We start from the raw sequence: 17,347 nt of genomic DNA on the forward strand, positions 1-17,347 counted from the left end.
GAGAGGAAAGGGGACTAAATCAATGTGAAAGAGAAGAAAATAAGTGATGGAACCATTATCCATCAAGATCAACTACACTGAAGAAGCACACTGAGAGAGTTCAAGGACACCACATTCTGGGCTATTCTTAGAATTCAAATGTGTAATCTGGAGCTGGACCATCAATATTTGGATGATTTTAGTTTTACAGTCCTTCCTAGAGGAAGGTGAACAACTATAATCTCTTTAAATGGGAAGTAGTAATGGAAAATGGAGGGGTGACAGTTAAGTGTGAAGGTCAGCAAGCTCAGGCTTCTGAAAAGAGCTGGGTCTGGCATGAGAGCTGGTGAGTTTATTTAAAAATAAATGGTATGACTTAAAGGCTGCCTAGTCATTTCAATCATATTTAACAAAATTACAAAGTGTCTGCTTTGTGATAAAGTGGTGAAGGGTGCAAGATGGTGTGTGAGAAGAGCTGGGTGAGTTTTCATGATCCTCTCCTGTGATTCAGATGCAGACTCTTGCGGTCGGGTACACAGAAGAGAGGATGAGAAGCAAATGTATTTGCTTTTATGTTTTCTTCTTTAAAAGGTACACCCTTCTAAGCACTATACACTACATCAAGAAACAACAGCTCATGGTTTAATCCCCACAATAGAATCTTTCTGATTAATTTTCCATGAGAAATGTGAAAAATGTGTATTATTTTCTAGTGAAGAGGAGATACACTGACAGGACTTTGATGTATGTGCAAACCGTGCACTTTTTTTATCCTTCTCAAAACAGAGAGGAAGAACTGGAGAAGTAATGTTCCTTGGATTTAAAGAAGGAAAAAGCTAAAGCATTCCTATCAGAAAAATGAATAAATATAATCCTCCTAAAAGAACAGATCTGGACAAAGAATCACATAAAAATGAAAGATTTGTTTGGGGAGGAAAAGAGAACTCTATTTCAAAGCTTCTACCCAGCTGCTACAGAAAACATCAAGGAAAGGCTTATCTTGTTTATCTGATTGAATGTGCAGATATTATATTGTCACAAGGATGGAGATTTTCTTTTGTAAGCTATTTAATACACCAGCAAAACTTATTCACCCACTGTTTGCCAAGGTGGAGTCAGACCTTGCAAGTTTCTTAGCCACAAAGAGTAACACAGAAATGCAAACACAAAAAGTTGCATGAGGTCAGATGCAAGAGCATTGCATTTACAGACCAAGTTTTAGAAAACCTGACTGAGAGGACAGAATCTCTTCTGTCTATGCAGGACAAACAGGTCCGAGGGGAGTCTCCAGGGAGACTTGGGCTCGAGTTAGACATGTCAGTCCACTGATTATCTTGTCCCACAAAAATCTTAAAAGAATTACCACCTGGATCAACAGAAAAGTGAGGCACTAGCTCAAATGATCGCTCTCGTCATACTTACCACCTTAAATTACTTTACCTCTCTAGCTCTCAAACTGTCTTTCTCTAATTCAGGTAATATCATCATCTGCCTTCATAAAAGATCTCAAATAAGAAATTAAACTATCCTCTACTACTTTTAGCTTGTATTTTTCTATAAAAGAAATAAACTTTGTAAAAAAAAGTCTGATGATGAGTCATTTATACACCTGCCTTATAAAATGTGGTTGTTTGAAGATACATTTGTTTTTAACAATAATTATGGAAAGCTTGTAAGTGAAAAAGCATTGCTTGCCTGGCATTTCCCCTTAGACACAGATCTGAGGTATAGAGGTCCTAAAAGAATGTTAGGTTTCCGGGTGAGGACATTTCATCAACACAAAAGCGTATGTACTAGTAGAAACATTTTGCATAGAGAATTAGAAAAATGGGGCACTTAACTCAGATTTTGCTATTGAATCAATGCATGACCTCAGCTATGTCACTTCATTTTATAGTACCTCTAATCTTTTTTTAAAATCTGTATGACAATGCCTTCTTCTCCATATTTCACATTATCATTTCCAACACTTAAGAAGCTACTCCTGAGAGGGCCAAGGGCACTCCCTGCAATGTGACCATTGCTCTCAATTGATTCAAGTTTTCATGGACATATGTGTCTACCTTACCTTTGCAAGCTTAGTTTTATTTCTTTTCATCTGTTAAAAAACAATGCTTTTATCTTTTATTGTCTTTATTTTTGGCCCATGTAGAGTCTGTCCCTCAAAAGTTTCCTGGACCTAGAATATTGATATCTCCCAGAAATGGTTCAACTTTCATTCTTCCATCCCATGAATCCATGTACTCAGCATGCCTGTGTTGAATGCCTACAGCATGCTGTCCTAGTTACTGACCTTTACACTACTTTAATCATGGTATATGCAGGTAAAATCCACCTGGTTAAAACTGCTGTCCAGCCTGTTGAAAAAGAAGCACTGACAGTAGCAGATCCTCTTGGTCTGTTCTCCTAGTCCCTGGGATGGGCTGATTACAAGCCCATGGTTCCATCAATGGCCTTTCCACTTCTCTTCTGAAGCCACCTCACTCTTTGGATCTGCAGAGGGCCTGCTGACCCCGAGAGATTTTGAATAGGCTTGAACCTTAAAGAGACACTCCTCTCTCTCCTCTTCATGTATCAGAGAGAACTTTTGTGGCTGCAGTTTGACGAGTTGTCCAACTGGAGGGGGAAAATTTTTACCAGGGTAATCCCTTGCAAGTCTATACCCTAAGGCAAAGGTAAAGCTAAATTTGGTGGGTTTTTTTTTTCACATTTCTAATATAATTGCATTGTTAAATTAAGAAAACACTTGGGATTTTAAAAAATCAAATTTTCTGCAGATAAAATATTTTATTGGATGACATTTCATGAAATTGTCTACTTCTGTAGGCTTTCCAGTGACTACACTCTCCATTCACGCAGGTACCATATATGTCAAAATGTCTTACCTTGTCGTTGCTTTTCTACATAGTGGGAGATATTGAAGATCAACGAAATAACCAGAGCCAAACCCAAGAAGGCTAGAAGTCCCCAGAGAAAAAAGGGGCATTCAGAGTTTCCTGGAAACAAAAGGAAATACATCCATGATATAGTAGTTAACTCCTCATTTTTTTTTTTTTGATCTGGTTGTTCTCACAATGAAAATGGCTGCATTCATTCGTAATAAAGGAAAAGTTCTCCAACAAGAAATTAATCATCATTGACCAAAAGCTTATTACGGATTTCAAAGTGGGTGTAGGCAGTAAGTCCTTGAATTCAGCATGGGCAAAAGGAAACAAATTTCCCAAATTCCTACTGTTGATGACATGGAAGATATTTTTAGTCTGGCTGTTAAAAGGTGACTAGTGGTCACTGATTATAAAAACCTTCATTCAAAACAAGAATATCCTAATGATCAAGAATCATAATTTGCCATCTTTTCCCTTTCTTTAATATCCAGACTAAAATCATGTGTGCTTTCCCTGCCTGCAGAAAACCACTGGTTCTCTTCCATCAAGCCTTGCAGTGTAGGACATCAGGTACTGAAAAACAACAATAATTCTGGAATCAAAGCAACTCAGTTCTGTTAGGACTGGCCCCAAGGAGCTCTCCTCATACTATTTAGAACTCCATGACTGAACAGCAGAGAGTTCATTATGCCACTCTTTCCTCTCTGTGAAGAGAGGCACAAACTCTCTTTGTTTCATTTCTGAGTCATGAAAGACATTTTATGGAATATTATGTAAGATGCACTTGATAGTTTATGACTATCTCTACACCTATATGAAGGACTGTCAGATGATTAACCTAATTATACATATCTTAGTAGTCATATCTCTGTATGGCCCACATCATATGCTGACCCCAGAAAAATAACTTGTAATTCTGCATTACAACATATACATTTATTCAACAAATATCAATGAGAAATCACTTCTGTAGCAAGAACTATGTCCTATACTAGGAATCAATGATTTAAAAATGAACAGAATGCTTGTGCTCAAGAACCTCTACTTAAGTTGTGAATGTAGACGTTAAACATAATTAGAAATACAAGGTGAAAATAGCTATAACAGAGATCATATTTCTTCATGGTCCCAAACCTTGTGCTATGAGACACTTAAAATCAGAGCCCATTTTAGACCTCTTCAAAGAAATGAAAATACTACCATGTTAAACCCAGTAAAGACTATACTGTAACAGAAGGGAAATTAGTTTTGCTTCCCTACTCTTTTTAAAGTATCCAGCAAAGACTTTCTAAACCAAAATAACTTTTGTGCTGCTCAATACTCCGTATTTTCTGAATCTCACTCTTGACATTTGAATTGTGTACTTGAATTGGCATCATTGATTTTTAAATGAGCATAGTTATGCATATGAGTGATTAAATACAGAAAATGGGTATGCGTATTATGGTATAAATATGTCTATATATATGCATCTAATTTACATGTCACCTGTTTGTACATATATACATTGTTTTTATTCAAATTAGTTCAAATCTCTTTTAATGCCAGAAAAATTGTCACTTGCTCATGCTTCCTCTTTAATTTAGTGCCATGTTATTTCTATATGTTGGAAATATAATAATCTTTACTGAGAATTAGGCTATTCTATCTTTTATTCTGTGATGCCATTATGTGTGCTTTAAAATATTTTTTCAAGAATAACTAATAAATAGAAAAAAATAACTAATGATGATGATAAAATGTGTGGTTTTATTTCATTTAAGGGAATGTTTACATTTCATAAATTATAAGAAAATTTAAAGACCCAAAAAGTCTTTTTACCTCTGCAAGAGACCTGCCTATTCATTAATACCAGGTTTTTCTGGAGAGAAGAGGCCAATTTATTTCTCATAAACATGCCTTCATTAAGTATTTATGAGATTTGACAACACAATTAACTACATTAACAGAAATTCTGGGTATTGCATGCTATTGTATGCATTTCTAGAATTATTTATTTGATTTTTTTACAGTTTTACCTACTTGTTAAAAAAAAGTGCTCTGTGATAATAAATTTAAAAAATTTCAGCAATGCCAATATAGAGTAACCTGGAAGATCTTCTACCAAAACATAAATGGAGACTATTATACTAATTAGCCATTTTTATTATAGTGTGTTTATGTTATTTTTAGTGGCTGCCTAGATTTTTTCAGTGTTGCTGTAATGTCTAGTCATTTCCCTAAATGGGCATTTCCCATTAGATGGGCATTCTAATTTTTTAAAACATTTTCTTTTACACACAATGCAGAAAACACCATTGAACATTTTTGTGGATATGTGAGCTTATTGTACAAGAGTTCCTGGGTGTGGAATTGCTGGGTCAAAGGGTACTTTGGGAATTATTAAGAAAGCTTTCAGAGAGAGATTGCTCCTCACCTGCTCATCCTGCCCCCACCTTCAGTCCCACCCCACATTGATGACTATCATTTTCAGGTGGTAGATCCAACTATAACTATGCAAAGGAGGCCAGCTAGTAGTCTCGTTTCCCAGACAGGTCTGAGTTTCCCTCTTTCCTATCACAATACAGGGGTAAAGGGGGTGATTTCTGTTGTTAAAGACCCTTTCTCTTTTCCTCTTCTTGCAAATGTCATTGAAGCACCCATAGTCTAGGTGCAGTTCTAAATCCTTCCCCCATGTTAAAGAAATCTGAGGGCACACACTACATATTCCATTGAATTATATTACAACTATCATTTCAAATTATTCAGTCAAGTTCACCCTCTATAGTCTCTGTACTGGTGACACTTAACAAATTTTACTTTCTACAGAAAGGCCAAATGTATTACATACATCATCTATGTTCAAAACAAAAAATAATTAGTAAACTAATAAGCCCAGATAAGCAAAAACAAAAAGATAAAACAGGCTTATCCATATTATCAAGAGACAATCACTGTGAACACTTTGGTTACTATATAGACCCTTGAACAACAGCCTTGAACTGCAAGGTCCACTTGTACCTGGATATCATTTTTTGGAAATTTGCAACAATTAGAAAAAATTCACGATGAACCCCATGGTCCAGATATTGGAAAAAAATTAGGAAAAAGATATGTCATAAATGTATAAAATATATGTAGGTGATAGTCTATTCTACCCACTGCTTCCATAAAATATATACACAACTCTATTACAAAGAGTTGAAATTTATTAAAACTTTATTCACTAAACATAGACTATCCATAGAGCCATTCTCAATTGAGAAAAAAGTAAGCAAACATAAAGATGAAATATTAAATCATAACTGCATGAAATTAATTATAGTAATACTACTGTAATTATTTCATAGCCACCTCCAGTTACTATTGCTGTGAGCTCAAGTGTCTGCTTAAAATATCCCATGACTCTAATCATCCCTGTATAAGAAATTTGTTCTTCTCGCCAGCAAGTTGCAAATGGCAGTGAGCTTCTCACATATTTTTCACCATAAATATTACACATGATATTTTTAAAATGTCTTCATCAACTCTTTATGTTATTGGTAAGGCTCATGGTCAACAGCAAGCTATAAGTAGTTACATTCAAGGGAGCCAAAAGTTATATGCAAATTTTCAACTGAGTAAGGGGGTGCACCTAACCTCAGAGTTATACTTCCAAACCTATTTTTCTTTGTGTAGAAATTGTTATGGATGCAGACATAAGATTCCATTAAACCCTAGATTGTTATCTATTTCCCCCCCCCAAAATAATTTTACTATGTCTTTCTTTTCCTATGAACAAAATATGCTTCCATTTCTTTGGGCAGCCTAATATTCCATTTTATGAATATTCCATAATTTATTTAAGCAATCTATCATTTAACACTTAAGTTGCTTTTTTTTAGTTATAAACAAATTGTGACAAATGTTTGTATAGCTAAAATATATACATAGCTTCATATTTCAGGTTAAAAAATTTTGAAGATGAATGTTTGGACCACAGTATATACCTAAATTAAAGAACTTTGATTTCTTGATATCCAAGTTTTTAAAATACCACGGTATGTGGACTTGTTTAGGCCAGTCTGACCTTTGTTCCCATTATATCATGGGGCTTATGCTTATTTGCTCTTTCCGATGATCCACACCACATTAACTACCGCTCCTGACCAAGCTATCTTCCTGTACACTATATCCCTATACTCCCCTCTCCAATGGACTCTAGAGAAAACTGTCCCTTTAAAAATTTTTCTGTGGATTGTGACATAGATTCTTTAGGAAAAGGTACCTGTTCCTACCTCTGCTTTAGACACAGAGGACATGACCTCTTTCATTCCTTATCAAAAACTATTTCCACAAAATGATACTTCAGATTTCCAGCATATCTTTTGGGATTTACTTCACAAAACTCCCAATTATATCCCATTATTATTATTCTGAAGCACTTGTAATTTTCAATAGATGTGTGCTTTCTACTTCATGTGCTTACGTCTCTGTATATTCACTTCTTTGCTTAAAATGCCTTTCCTCTTAGTCATCTAAAACATAACTAGGCATCCTACAAGGTTACCTTCTCTTTGAAGCTTTCCCTCAGTGCTGCCTGTCCTCTAACAGGTGACATCTCACAGACCCCTCTACCTTTAAAAAAATAATAATTTTGTGTATCAATCAATCTCCCCTAGTAAACTGTGAACTCCGCAAAGGGAAGAAACTGCCTATTCATCTTTGTCTTCATGCCCCAATTTCCTCATTGGTAAAAAGAAAAAAAATAGTGATAATAATAGTGCCTGTTGTGGGATTAAGTGAAGTAAGATGTAATAAGATTTTTTAGAATAATGTTGCTCACTAGTAAGATGCTTAATAATCAATAACTTTGATTACTAACTTACTGGTAAGACTCCTACTATTGTATCTGCAACAAAGTCAACAAAATGTAACTGCTCACTACACATGTGTCAGCTCCCTGAAGAAATGAAGATGAAATTAAAAAGGGTGATGTAATGAGTAAGAGCCAACAGAAAGGTTCTGACCAGATATGTTCTAGTCATATCTACAACCCAGAAAAGGAGTAGTTGAAGATTCCCTTCCACTTACCTCCAGCATTATTGAGAAGAAAAGATCTAACCCCAGCAGCTGGGAAATCCATGCTTGTGAATAGAAGAGTAACTCATTAAATCACTGTGGCTTTGGCTAAAGTGCTGATCAACAGTGCCTTAATTCTGTCTTCCCTGAATCTATATTTACCAAGAAAACTTAAGCTATTCATTTCTTTTCCAGGAAACTTGAAATAAGGAAGTTGGTGTTAACAGCTGGCCATCAGACTAGACTAGAGGAGGCGTCCATCACTATAAATGTAAATTTATTTTCTTTTGAGAGTTTGCTTAGTGTCACTAAATTATGTGGGAAAAGCTATTTGGAAACTACTACTGGACTCTGTGAGCTCTGTGAGAGAACCCTGGGAAATACATGGCTGCATAAAACCAGGATGTCAATCACCAAAGTCAGCGTGAGCAGAAATATTCTTCTGACAGAATACATAATAATTTTAGAAGCATAAAATGGGCATATGTTTTCACTTTCTTCTCAATTTTTTATCTTAAAATCCCAAATGTTTACCTGTACTAGTTAAATTCTACCGTCCTACTAACAAGAATGTTGTCCTATATGCTAGTAACAAGAATGTTGTCCTATATGCTAGTAACATGGTTCTTTCTTCATAAACCAGAGTAGCTTCCCAAATATTTACTCTGTCTTGCTATTGTCAGAGAAAGAAGGATTAAAGTACCAATTAAATCCCAATTATTTTTTGGAAGATGTCCATCTTTCTTTTTTAAATTTTAAATCTATCAATTAAGTAGGATAAGGATGATTATTGAGTATATATAGTATAATATATCTTTCCTAATAACACATATTACAACTAACTTATTATAAAGTTGAGCAGAACACTACATTGCTTAAAATTAAGCATTTAATTGATGTATTAATAATTTACCTTTGGCAATGTGGACTTGTAACTCTGCTTTGGAAATAATCCAGCATGGAAATGGTACATCAAATCCCTACGGCATATAATTTGGGAACATGCTCTTTTGCTTGTCATGTGTGAAAAGGATGTAGAATTGATTTTGGATAGTAATTTTGACCCTGCCTGAATGAAGCTATCTGAACTTTCCCCCAAAAGGAAGTTAAGTGGGCTTGCTTTGATGGCTTCCTATTCTACAACATGTTCCAGTTATGTTCCCAAAATTTCTTTAAGAGGAGGATATCAACACCACATCCATCTGATAGATCACTAAAGCACACAATCTACCCCAACGTGGCAACAGAGTTGAACTTCAGGTTGTATTCAGAAAATAGAAGCTAAAACTCTCGCTCTCTTTACTCTTTTAATTTCCATATTATCTACCTTTGTTATCAGGGAAAAATAATATATGTTTTAAGAAAAAGAAGCAGCCTATGAAACTTGCCATAAAATTCATTAATTATAGTGTACTAAGGACTAGAAGGCATCGCTTAATATATCACTTGGTGTCTCAAGTTTAAGGACCCATGTGTCTCCTTAGGATCTGGTACATTTTTATGTTTAGAGCCCATGTGAATATTTTAATTGATCACCATCTCTGACTTTACAGTTTTCCTTAAGTAAATCTCTAGTATTACATGATTCTCACTTTCATTGCCCAATTGTGTCTCTTGATCCTTATTTTCCCTTTACCCTGACTCATTTGGTTATCTTTTACACTATTATTATCCATTTCTAACACCCCTCTTTCTAGGGGAGGAGAAAATAAATACATAGAAAATAATAACAAATCTTTAGCATTTATGATCCTTGGGAAAAGTAATAAAATCAATCTCTTTTCTAGTTAGGTTTTTTTTCCATTTCCTCTTTTATCTAGTATTTTGCATACTCTCAATAAATAGTTATGGTTTGGGTAAATAAAATATAGCCCAATATAAAAAGTCATACTTCAAGGACGTAAGCAGAAAGCCCTAATCTTATTTTTAAAATTACACTAAATCTAGCTATAAATCATCCTATCACTTGGACAAAATTATATTTCAAATAGAAGTTTTAGTTTCTGTCTTCCACTAAAGGGAAGCTTGGAAAAGTCATAACAGTCCATTAATTGCTACAAGGAGATAATTTTGCTCTCAGTTACAAAGAAACAACTAAATCAATATCATAAACCTACATTTTATACTAAAAATTTTAGGAAATTTTCTAATAAATTTCATGGAATATGTCAACAATATTAAATCAAGAACTAGGACCACAGTGTGCAGTACTTAAGGATTGTGTTTTTTTCATTTATTGAAAAAGCAAATCTGTTCCACATAAGTAATTGGAGGCCTTTTAAAACCCAAACTAAATCATAACAGGCAGAGTGTGACTAGCCATGTGAAGAAGGTAGCTCAGTAGGGTCTCCAGTTCTCCCTTGATTTTAGGAGTCCCTAGTTCCTAATACTTCTGTTTCCCAAGATTTTTTTTTTCATTAGTAATATGAACTGAGTTTTCAACGGGAGGATTTTCATTTATAAGCTTTGTATTTCATGACATTTTTGATACCTTCCACACATTTTTGATTACCAACAATAAACACTCCAACTTTGAAGAATAAAACAATACGCATAAAAACACATAAGAGCAGATATAGAGTAGCTAAATGGTGGACATTTTCAACAAGTCTGTAGAAATACATACACACACACCCACACATACACACACACTCCCTACTCCTCTTATTCAAGAACTCTCCATATGTAGAATTAATGTCTCCCATAGCCTGTGGGAATCTACTTGGGATGGGACAGTGCCTCTTAAAACACTGTGTGCACAAAGTACTTAAAACTTCTTGCCCAACAAGTGCAATCTTTAGAGTCATTATTCATTAACTGTAGCTACTTTCAATTATATAGCTTTTATCAATTTCAAAAGAACATCCACACAATTTGAATTCAACAATTTACACTGTTAACAAGCCAAAGGCCTTGAAAAATTATTAGTAAGCAAATGACAGCTAGGGAAATCATGATTTAAGTTTCTACCTAGCTTTCAAATGCCAGGGGCTAATAGTTTGAGTCTTTTAAGCAAATAACACACTGTTTTTAATGCAAGATTGGAAACCCACCAAGTTTAATGAATGTCTATTAATGAACAGAGGATTTTTTTGAGATGTGCATAGTGTGGGTTGTGGAGTAGGCTGTACTGGGGAAGGAAAAATAGCAAATACTGGCTGTGAAATGTCTTCCAACAGTATAAGAAAGAGAATGAGAGTGGTCAATTCACTAGTTGTATGACTGGTTGTGTGCCAATCACTGAAGCTCACTAAACTGACTATAAAACAGGAATTCATGTCTTCATCTGTGTGACATCAGGCCACCCCTTTCTAACACATCATGATTCTTCTCTATCAGTACTTATGGAATTTAATTAAGAAAGTGTACACATGGGAGTGAGGTAGTGGGCAGATTTTAAGAGAGTGTGTTAAGATTTCTCCAGTGTTAGTGTCCTTGCTGCTTTCACAATGAAATTTTAATTGAGATTAGTAAACTTCAGAAATCCTGTTGGGCTTAAAGAGCTGCCAAAAGCCCTGCTGTCAATGAACTTCTCTTTATCTGTAGTCAGTTACTTCATTTTATGTATGTACTTATTGTTTTCTTATTAGAGAAATACCTTGGAGAGACTCAGAAGACAGCATGATTGCATGAAACCTTTAATCCCACAAAATACTTACCTACGATGTTTCTTTTAATGTTTCGAGTAAGTCCTGTTAATTTTTTTTTACTTTTAATGTAGGAATGCCAAGACAATTACATGAAATTTTAAATGTTTGGAGAATTACACAATAATGAGATCTATTACCCACCAGCAATTTCTGCACACATTTCTCAGAGTCATGGCCTTCAAGTGTCAATCTTTCCTGGACTGACTTTTCTTAACATCACAGCTAAATATGACTTAAATTACCTGGTGGAACTTTCTTTTTGATCCATCTTTAGTTTAAGAACATCTGCATTTATGGCAGTATGTATAAACGTGGATGTGTAACCAATGTGATTCTGCAATCTGTACACGTGGTAAAAATGGGAGTTCATAACCCACTTGAATCAAATATATGAAATATGATATGTCAAGAGCATTGTAATGTTTTGAACAACCAATTAAAAAAAAAAAAGATGATTTGGAGTCTGTAGCTCAGTAGTAGAGCCCTTGCCTAACACATGTGAGGCACTGGGTTCAATCCTCAGCACCACATAAAAATAAATAAATAAAATAAAGGTATTGTGTCTATCTACATCTAAATATATATATATATATATATATATATATATATATATACACACACACACACATATATATACATATATAGATGATGATTCATAAGTCTTTAAAAGAAAGGATTTGTTCTTCTCAAAGAGGTGATTGAGGCTTATGGAAAGAAAATTAGTAAACACAATTAGAATCCTATTTTAAAAACAATAATGTGTAAACTAAATTGTAAATCATTGTTTAAATTATCAGTAACCAAACTGTTTTTACCATTTGATTCAGCTAATGCTGATTTTTTTGTGTGAATGTAGAAGTATAGTTTGAATCGTGATAGCAGCACGTTTATTGATGATGTAATAACTACAAAGAAAAGGAAAAAAGTTTGCATCTTTCATTTCAGCCTTTTTTTTTTACTTAATTAAGAATAATTGTGCTTTTGTGTCTGTGTTCTAATGTAGTTTTTATCTTGCTTATCTGAATTTGAAAAAGTCTGGTTCTTTTCTTTCATATTGTTTTGTTTTGGCTTTTAAGGTCTCTGAGGCTTTCAGGGCAAATACTAAATTTGTACCTCTTCTATGAAATTGTGAAAGGTCTCAAATGACATGAAGGAGCTTCCTATCGCACCTGAAGGGACACTCTGAACTACAAAATGCTATGGAGGAAACTTCATCATATTCCTTCTTCATTTAGAGTCGTTAGTCCTGGAAATAGTGAAAGGTCATGTTCAGCCTTTGGCCTTCTCACCCTCCCACGCTCCCCATCATCAGCTCATGGCAGTGACAGTACTACTGCTCTGTCAATTTCTTACAGTGCACTAGCAAATTGGAGCAATCGCTTTTGTTCTTTACTAAGCTAAGAAGGAGAAGGAGGAGAACTGTGAAAATCACATGCTAGCTTATGTTCCCTGGGTGATTTATCCAATCCATTGGTTTTAAGATCCATCAAACAAAACACTGGGAAGCAAATTCACAGAAATTAAAACATATGATACCTTCACTCTGTGACTGCCCCTTATGCACAACAATGAAGCAAAAGATACAATCACAGATGATAAAATTATAAGCTGTTAAATATCTATGCAGGGGCTGCAGTTGTGGCTTAGTGGTAGAGCACTTGCCTAGCATGTTTGAGACACTGGATTCAATCCTCAGCACAACTTAAAAATAAATAAATAAAATAAAAGTATTGTGTCCATCTACAACTAAAAATATAGAAACTAAATCCATGCAATATATCCAATGTTCAACCTCATTATAATCAAAGTAATGCATATAATCAAAGTAATATAATGGTCTAGCATGTCGTACTTACGAAAATTTTTAAATGAGACCAGACTGTTAAGGAGGAACACTGCTAGGATAAGAGGGGATTTGCATCATCCTTGGAGAAGCAATTTGGCAATAATGAGACTTAAGATGCTTATAATCTCTTATTCAGTAATTCCAATTCTACTTATCTTTCCTTAAAAAAAATGTTCCTTAATATAGGAGAAACTATTGAGTTGGTCATTTTTCTGTCTTTTAAAATATTTAAGAACTGGATATAGCATAAATGTCTAAACATAATTGAATGACAGGAAAATTGTAATTAACAAAATACATGTATCTTGTGAATTCATTTAAAATGATTAGGCTTATAATAAAAAGGAAGTAGTTAGGTTTGTTAGTGAAAAAAGCTGGATACATGATTTTATGCACATTATTATTTCAGTTATAAAATGCAAATTATATAGAATGTATAAAAATAAAAATTACAAGGAACTATACAACATAATATTGGTAGTTTTTAAGATGATGAAAAATATCTAAGATTTTTTAATTTCTTTTTTAAAAATATATTTCACAATTTTCCAACTTTACATGGTAAGCAATTTTTTTTTCTCTTAAGTAAAAAGATGTTTGTTAAAGAAATGAAATGTACATAAAGACTGCAGAAGGAACGAAGGATCAAATCTACGTTGATTCAAACTTTATGATGCATGGCACAAGAGACTGAATTTTCACTGACTGTTTTAAAATTGTCTCTCTGAATGTTGACAATTGAATTGATTACTAAGAAGACACTGTAGTGCCTGATTTCTAAAAAATTAGAATGTAGTTACTCCTCTCCTGCTTTATATCTAAACCAAAAAGTAATTTGCATGCTCAAAATAAAATAGTTTCTTAAAAAATAACAAATACTTCAGATGGCATGATTATCAATGAATACTTATTGAACAGCTACAACAACTTTTTATTATAAAACAGTGCCCACTGTGTTTTCATTCAAGAGACAATGGTCAATTTATTCTCAATTTATGCTCAGTAATGTATTTCAACATATTTTCCAACTATAATAAAGTTTAATGCACATTTTAAAAATAATTATGCTAACTAGTTTACTTTCCAAATATTAAGAATCTTTTAGTGAGGACTTGGAAATTAAGTGAAATTTTGACATGAAAATTAACAAAAGATTTGAAAATGCCACTTACCTAACATGCTTCTTTTTTTTCAGAGAACTCCTGATGTAGCCATAAAGCAAATGGATGGATTAAAAATGCTCCCACAAACTTTTTTTTTCCTAAGTAATGTTGATCGGTTATGTTAGAAGCAGCATGACACTAAAACTTATCTTTATCAGTGTCTCAGGTTATTTTTCTTCTCTTCTGTTTCTTAAAGTCTTTTGTGTGTACTTTGTTCAGTTACAAACAGGAAATGTGGTGATGGAGGCTTCTAGAGTTTAGATCTGAAACCACTAGACTTAATTGTTGAATAACGTGGGAAGAAAAAAATCCCTCAGGCCTCTATACTCTGGTATTTGAATTTTTGTCAATACCTGAGTCTAATTTTAAAATGAATAATTAAATCAAAGTTTGAGTTAATCTAGGAGGACTCTTTCTTATCTCTGGAATCCAGGTATTTCCTCACAAGGGAATTCACATGAAAATAAAGTAAAGAATGCAAAACTAATGATGAATTGTAAGCAGCCCCAGGTGTGCTCAGCTATTTGTTGGGTTTTCTTTGAGACAATGATGGAGGAGAGAATTAAAACCTTTGAGTATTTATTATGCACCATATGTCTACTGTACAGTAACCCACTGGAAGACTAAGAGCCCAACTTATTTTCTGCTAGTCTCACATCAGCCAGCATAAGTCTCTCTAAGTTGGAGCCACCTGTTAAACAAGCTCAACTGCCATCCCTGAGTCTCAATGTTACAATTTCTTAAATGTTAGTATGCATGAGTATGCCATGTGGCACTAGTTTAAAATGCACTAGTTAAAAACTCTGGGCCCTAGTGAAGCAGAATATTTAAAGTAGAGCCCTAGAATATGCATATTCTAGGGCCCCTGTTTATTTTATTATTTTTCATATGCCACTGCCATTCCTGAGTCTCAATGTTACAATTTCTTAAATGTTAGTATGCATATGAGTATGCCATGTGGCACTAGTTTAAAATGCACTAGCTAAAAACTCTGGGCCCTAGTGAAGCAGAATATTTAAAGTAGAGCCCTAGAATATGCATATTCTAGCACCCCTGTTTATTTTATTATTTTTTGTATGCCATTGGTAATGATGCCCAGTAGACCGATTTCTTTCCAATGTCGTTTTTTTTCAATCTCTTATTTTTATTCTCTAACAATTCCCTCTTTTAATAAAATTTTAATTGGAGCAATATTTGTACATGTTTATCGGATACAATATAATACATAATTCAATATATGTATGCAATATGCGATCAAATTAGGGTAATTAACATTCCCATCTCCTCCAACATATATAATTTCTATGTGTAGAGAAAGTTTAGACTCTTCTTTTTTAGTTATTTTAAAATATATCATAAATGGTTATAGAACATAGTTACCCAACTTTGTTATAGACTACAGAATACTAAAATTAATTCTTCCTATCTAGACCTATTTTGGTACCTAACCTCCCTCTATTCTTTCTTCCCTTTCCTCTTCCAATTCCTGGTCTGTAGTAAGCACTACCCTAACCTCTTCTTCTAAAGAATAAACTTTTTAGCCTCTATAAATGAGTGAGATTATGTGGTATTAGTCTTTCTGTACCTGGCTTATTTCACTCAGTATGATACCCTCTAGTTTCATCTATGTTGCTATAAATAACAGGATTTCATTTCTTTTAGTGGCTGAAAAATATTACATTGTAAACATCTTACACTAATACCAAAAAAAAAAAAAAAAAGAAAAAAGAAAAAGAAAAGAAAAAAACCAATAGCAAAGTCTTCTGCTTTCTCTTTGCTCCTTTATAGAAAACAACATTCTGGTAATGAATGTGTGGTGCTTTTTCAGTCTTTGGAGGAGTTGGCTAAACACTAACAGAATTTACACTTTTCTCCAGAATATTCCCTGTGAATCACAGAATCGGTCTATAAACTGAAAGAGACTCTGAGATTCCCTAATCTAATCTTCTTTAAAAAGCATTTTCAAAAATAATAGGCCTTTAAGAAACTCATAGAAAACAAATGCTTACAAAACAAATATATTGGCTGGGCACGGTGGTACATGCTTATAATCCCAGCAGCTCAGGAGGTTGAGGCAGGAGGATCACATGTTCCAAGCCAGCCTTAGCAATCTAGCAAGGCTGTAAGCAACCTAATGAGACCTTGTCTCAAAATAAAAAACAAAAAGGGTTGGGGATGTGGCTCAGTGGTACAGTGCCCCTGGGTTTGATCCTTGGTACAAAATATCTATCTATCTATCTATCTATCTATCTATCTATCTATCTATCTATCTCTCTCTCTCTCTCTCTATGTATATATATAGAGAGATAGATAGATAGAGAGAGACTATATATCATTTTCACCTGTATTGATACATATTAGTGTTTAAAAGCTATATCCTGCAAAAAGGAAAACTAAATAATCTTTTTATTGGAGCCATTTCTAGACTTATTTGGCCAGAGAACTTTGTTCAGCAGCCATCTATTAGCAGTGTAACAGGTTCAATGAAGCAGGCCTGAATGCTCACAGACCAAGACTTCAAGGGAAAAGTAGTCATGCAGGGACCAGAGGAAAACAAGAATCAGAAGTTGCCATCCTAGAATTAGATGGAACACGGAGATGGAGATTGCTGAAGAGCTGAATTCCAAATATCCAGGCAGGTTTGGATAACTAGGACATAAGTTCAAAAGCAGAGGGTCCATTTGTGTGGGGGCCTTGAGGAGTTGAGCTCTGATCCTAAAAGATGGTAACTGGAAAAGAGGGTAGAAGCCCAAGAGGAGATTGTACAGGTTACCAAAGCAAGAA

General features: G+C 34.3%; 1 protein-coding gene across 2 annotated transcripts in view; it reads right to left on the bottom strand.

Moving 5' to 3' along the window:
* Trat1 (T cell receptor associated transmembrane adaptor 1) overlaps positions 1 to 14,744 on the bottom strand; it is a 46,339-nt gene extending 31,595 nt beyond the window's left edge. For both annotated transcript variants that reach the window (XM_027943238.3, XM_027943237.3), the window contains exons 1-2: positions 14,573 to 14,744; positions 2,865 to 2,975 (exon numbers count right to left, since the gene is read on the bottom strand). In XM_027943238.3, coding sequence (XP_027799039.2) covers positions 2,865 to 2,975; positions 14,573 to 14,579 — 118 coding nt within the window. In that variant the 5' untranslated portion in view covers positions 14,580 to 14,744. The remainder of the gene's footprint in view (positions 1 to 2,864; positions 2,976 to 14,572) is intronic.
* Positions 14,745 to 17,347: the final 2,603 nt, after the last annotated feature.

This window comes from Marmota flaviventris, chromosome 8, assembly GCF_047511675.1.
Source record: "Marmota flaviventris isolate mMarFla1 chromosome 8, mMarFla1.hap1, whole genome shotgun sequence".
NCBI classification, from domain to species: domain Eukaryota; kingdom Metazoa; phylum Chordata; class Mammalia; order Rodentia; family Sciuridae; genus Marmota; species Marmota flaviventris.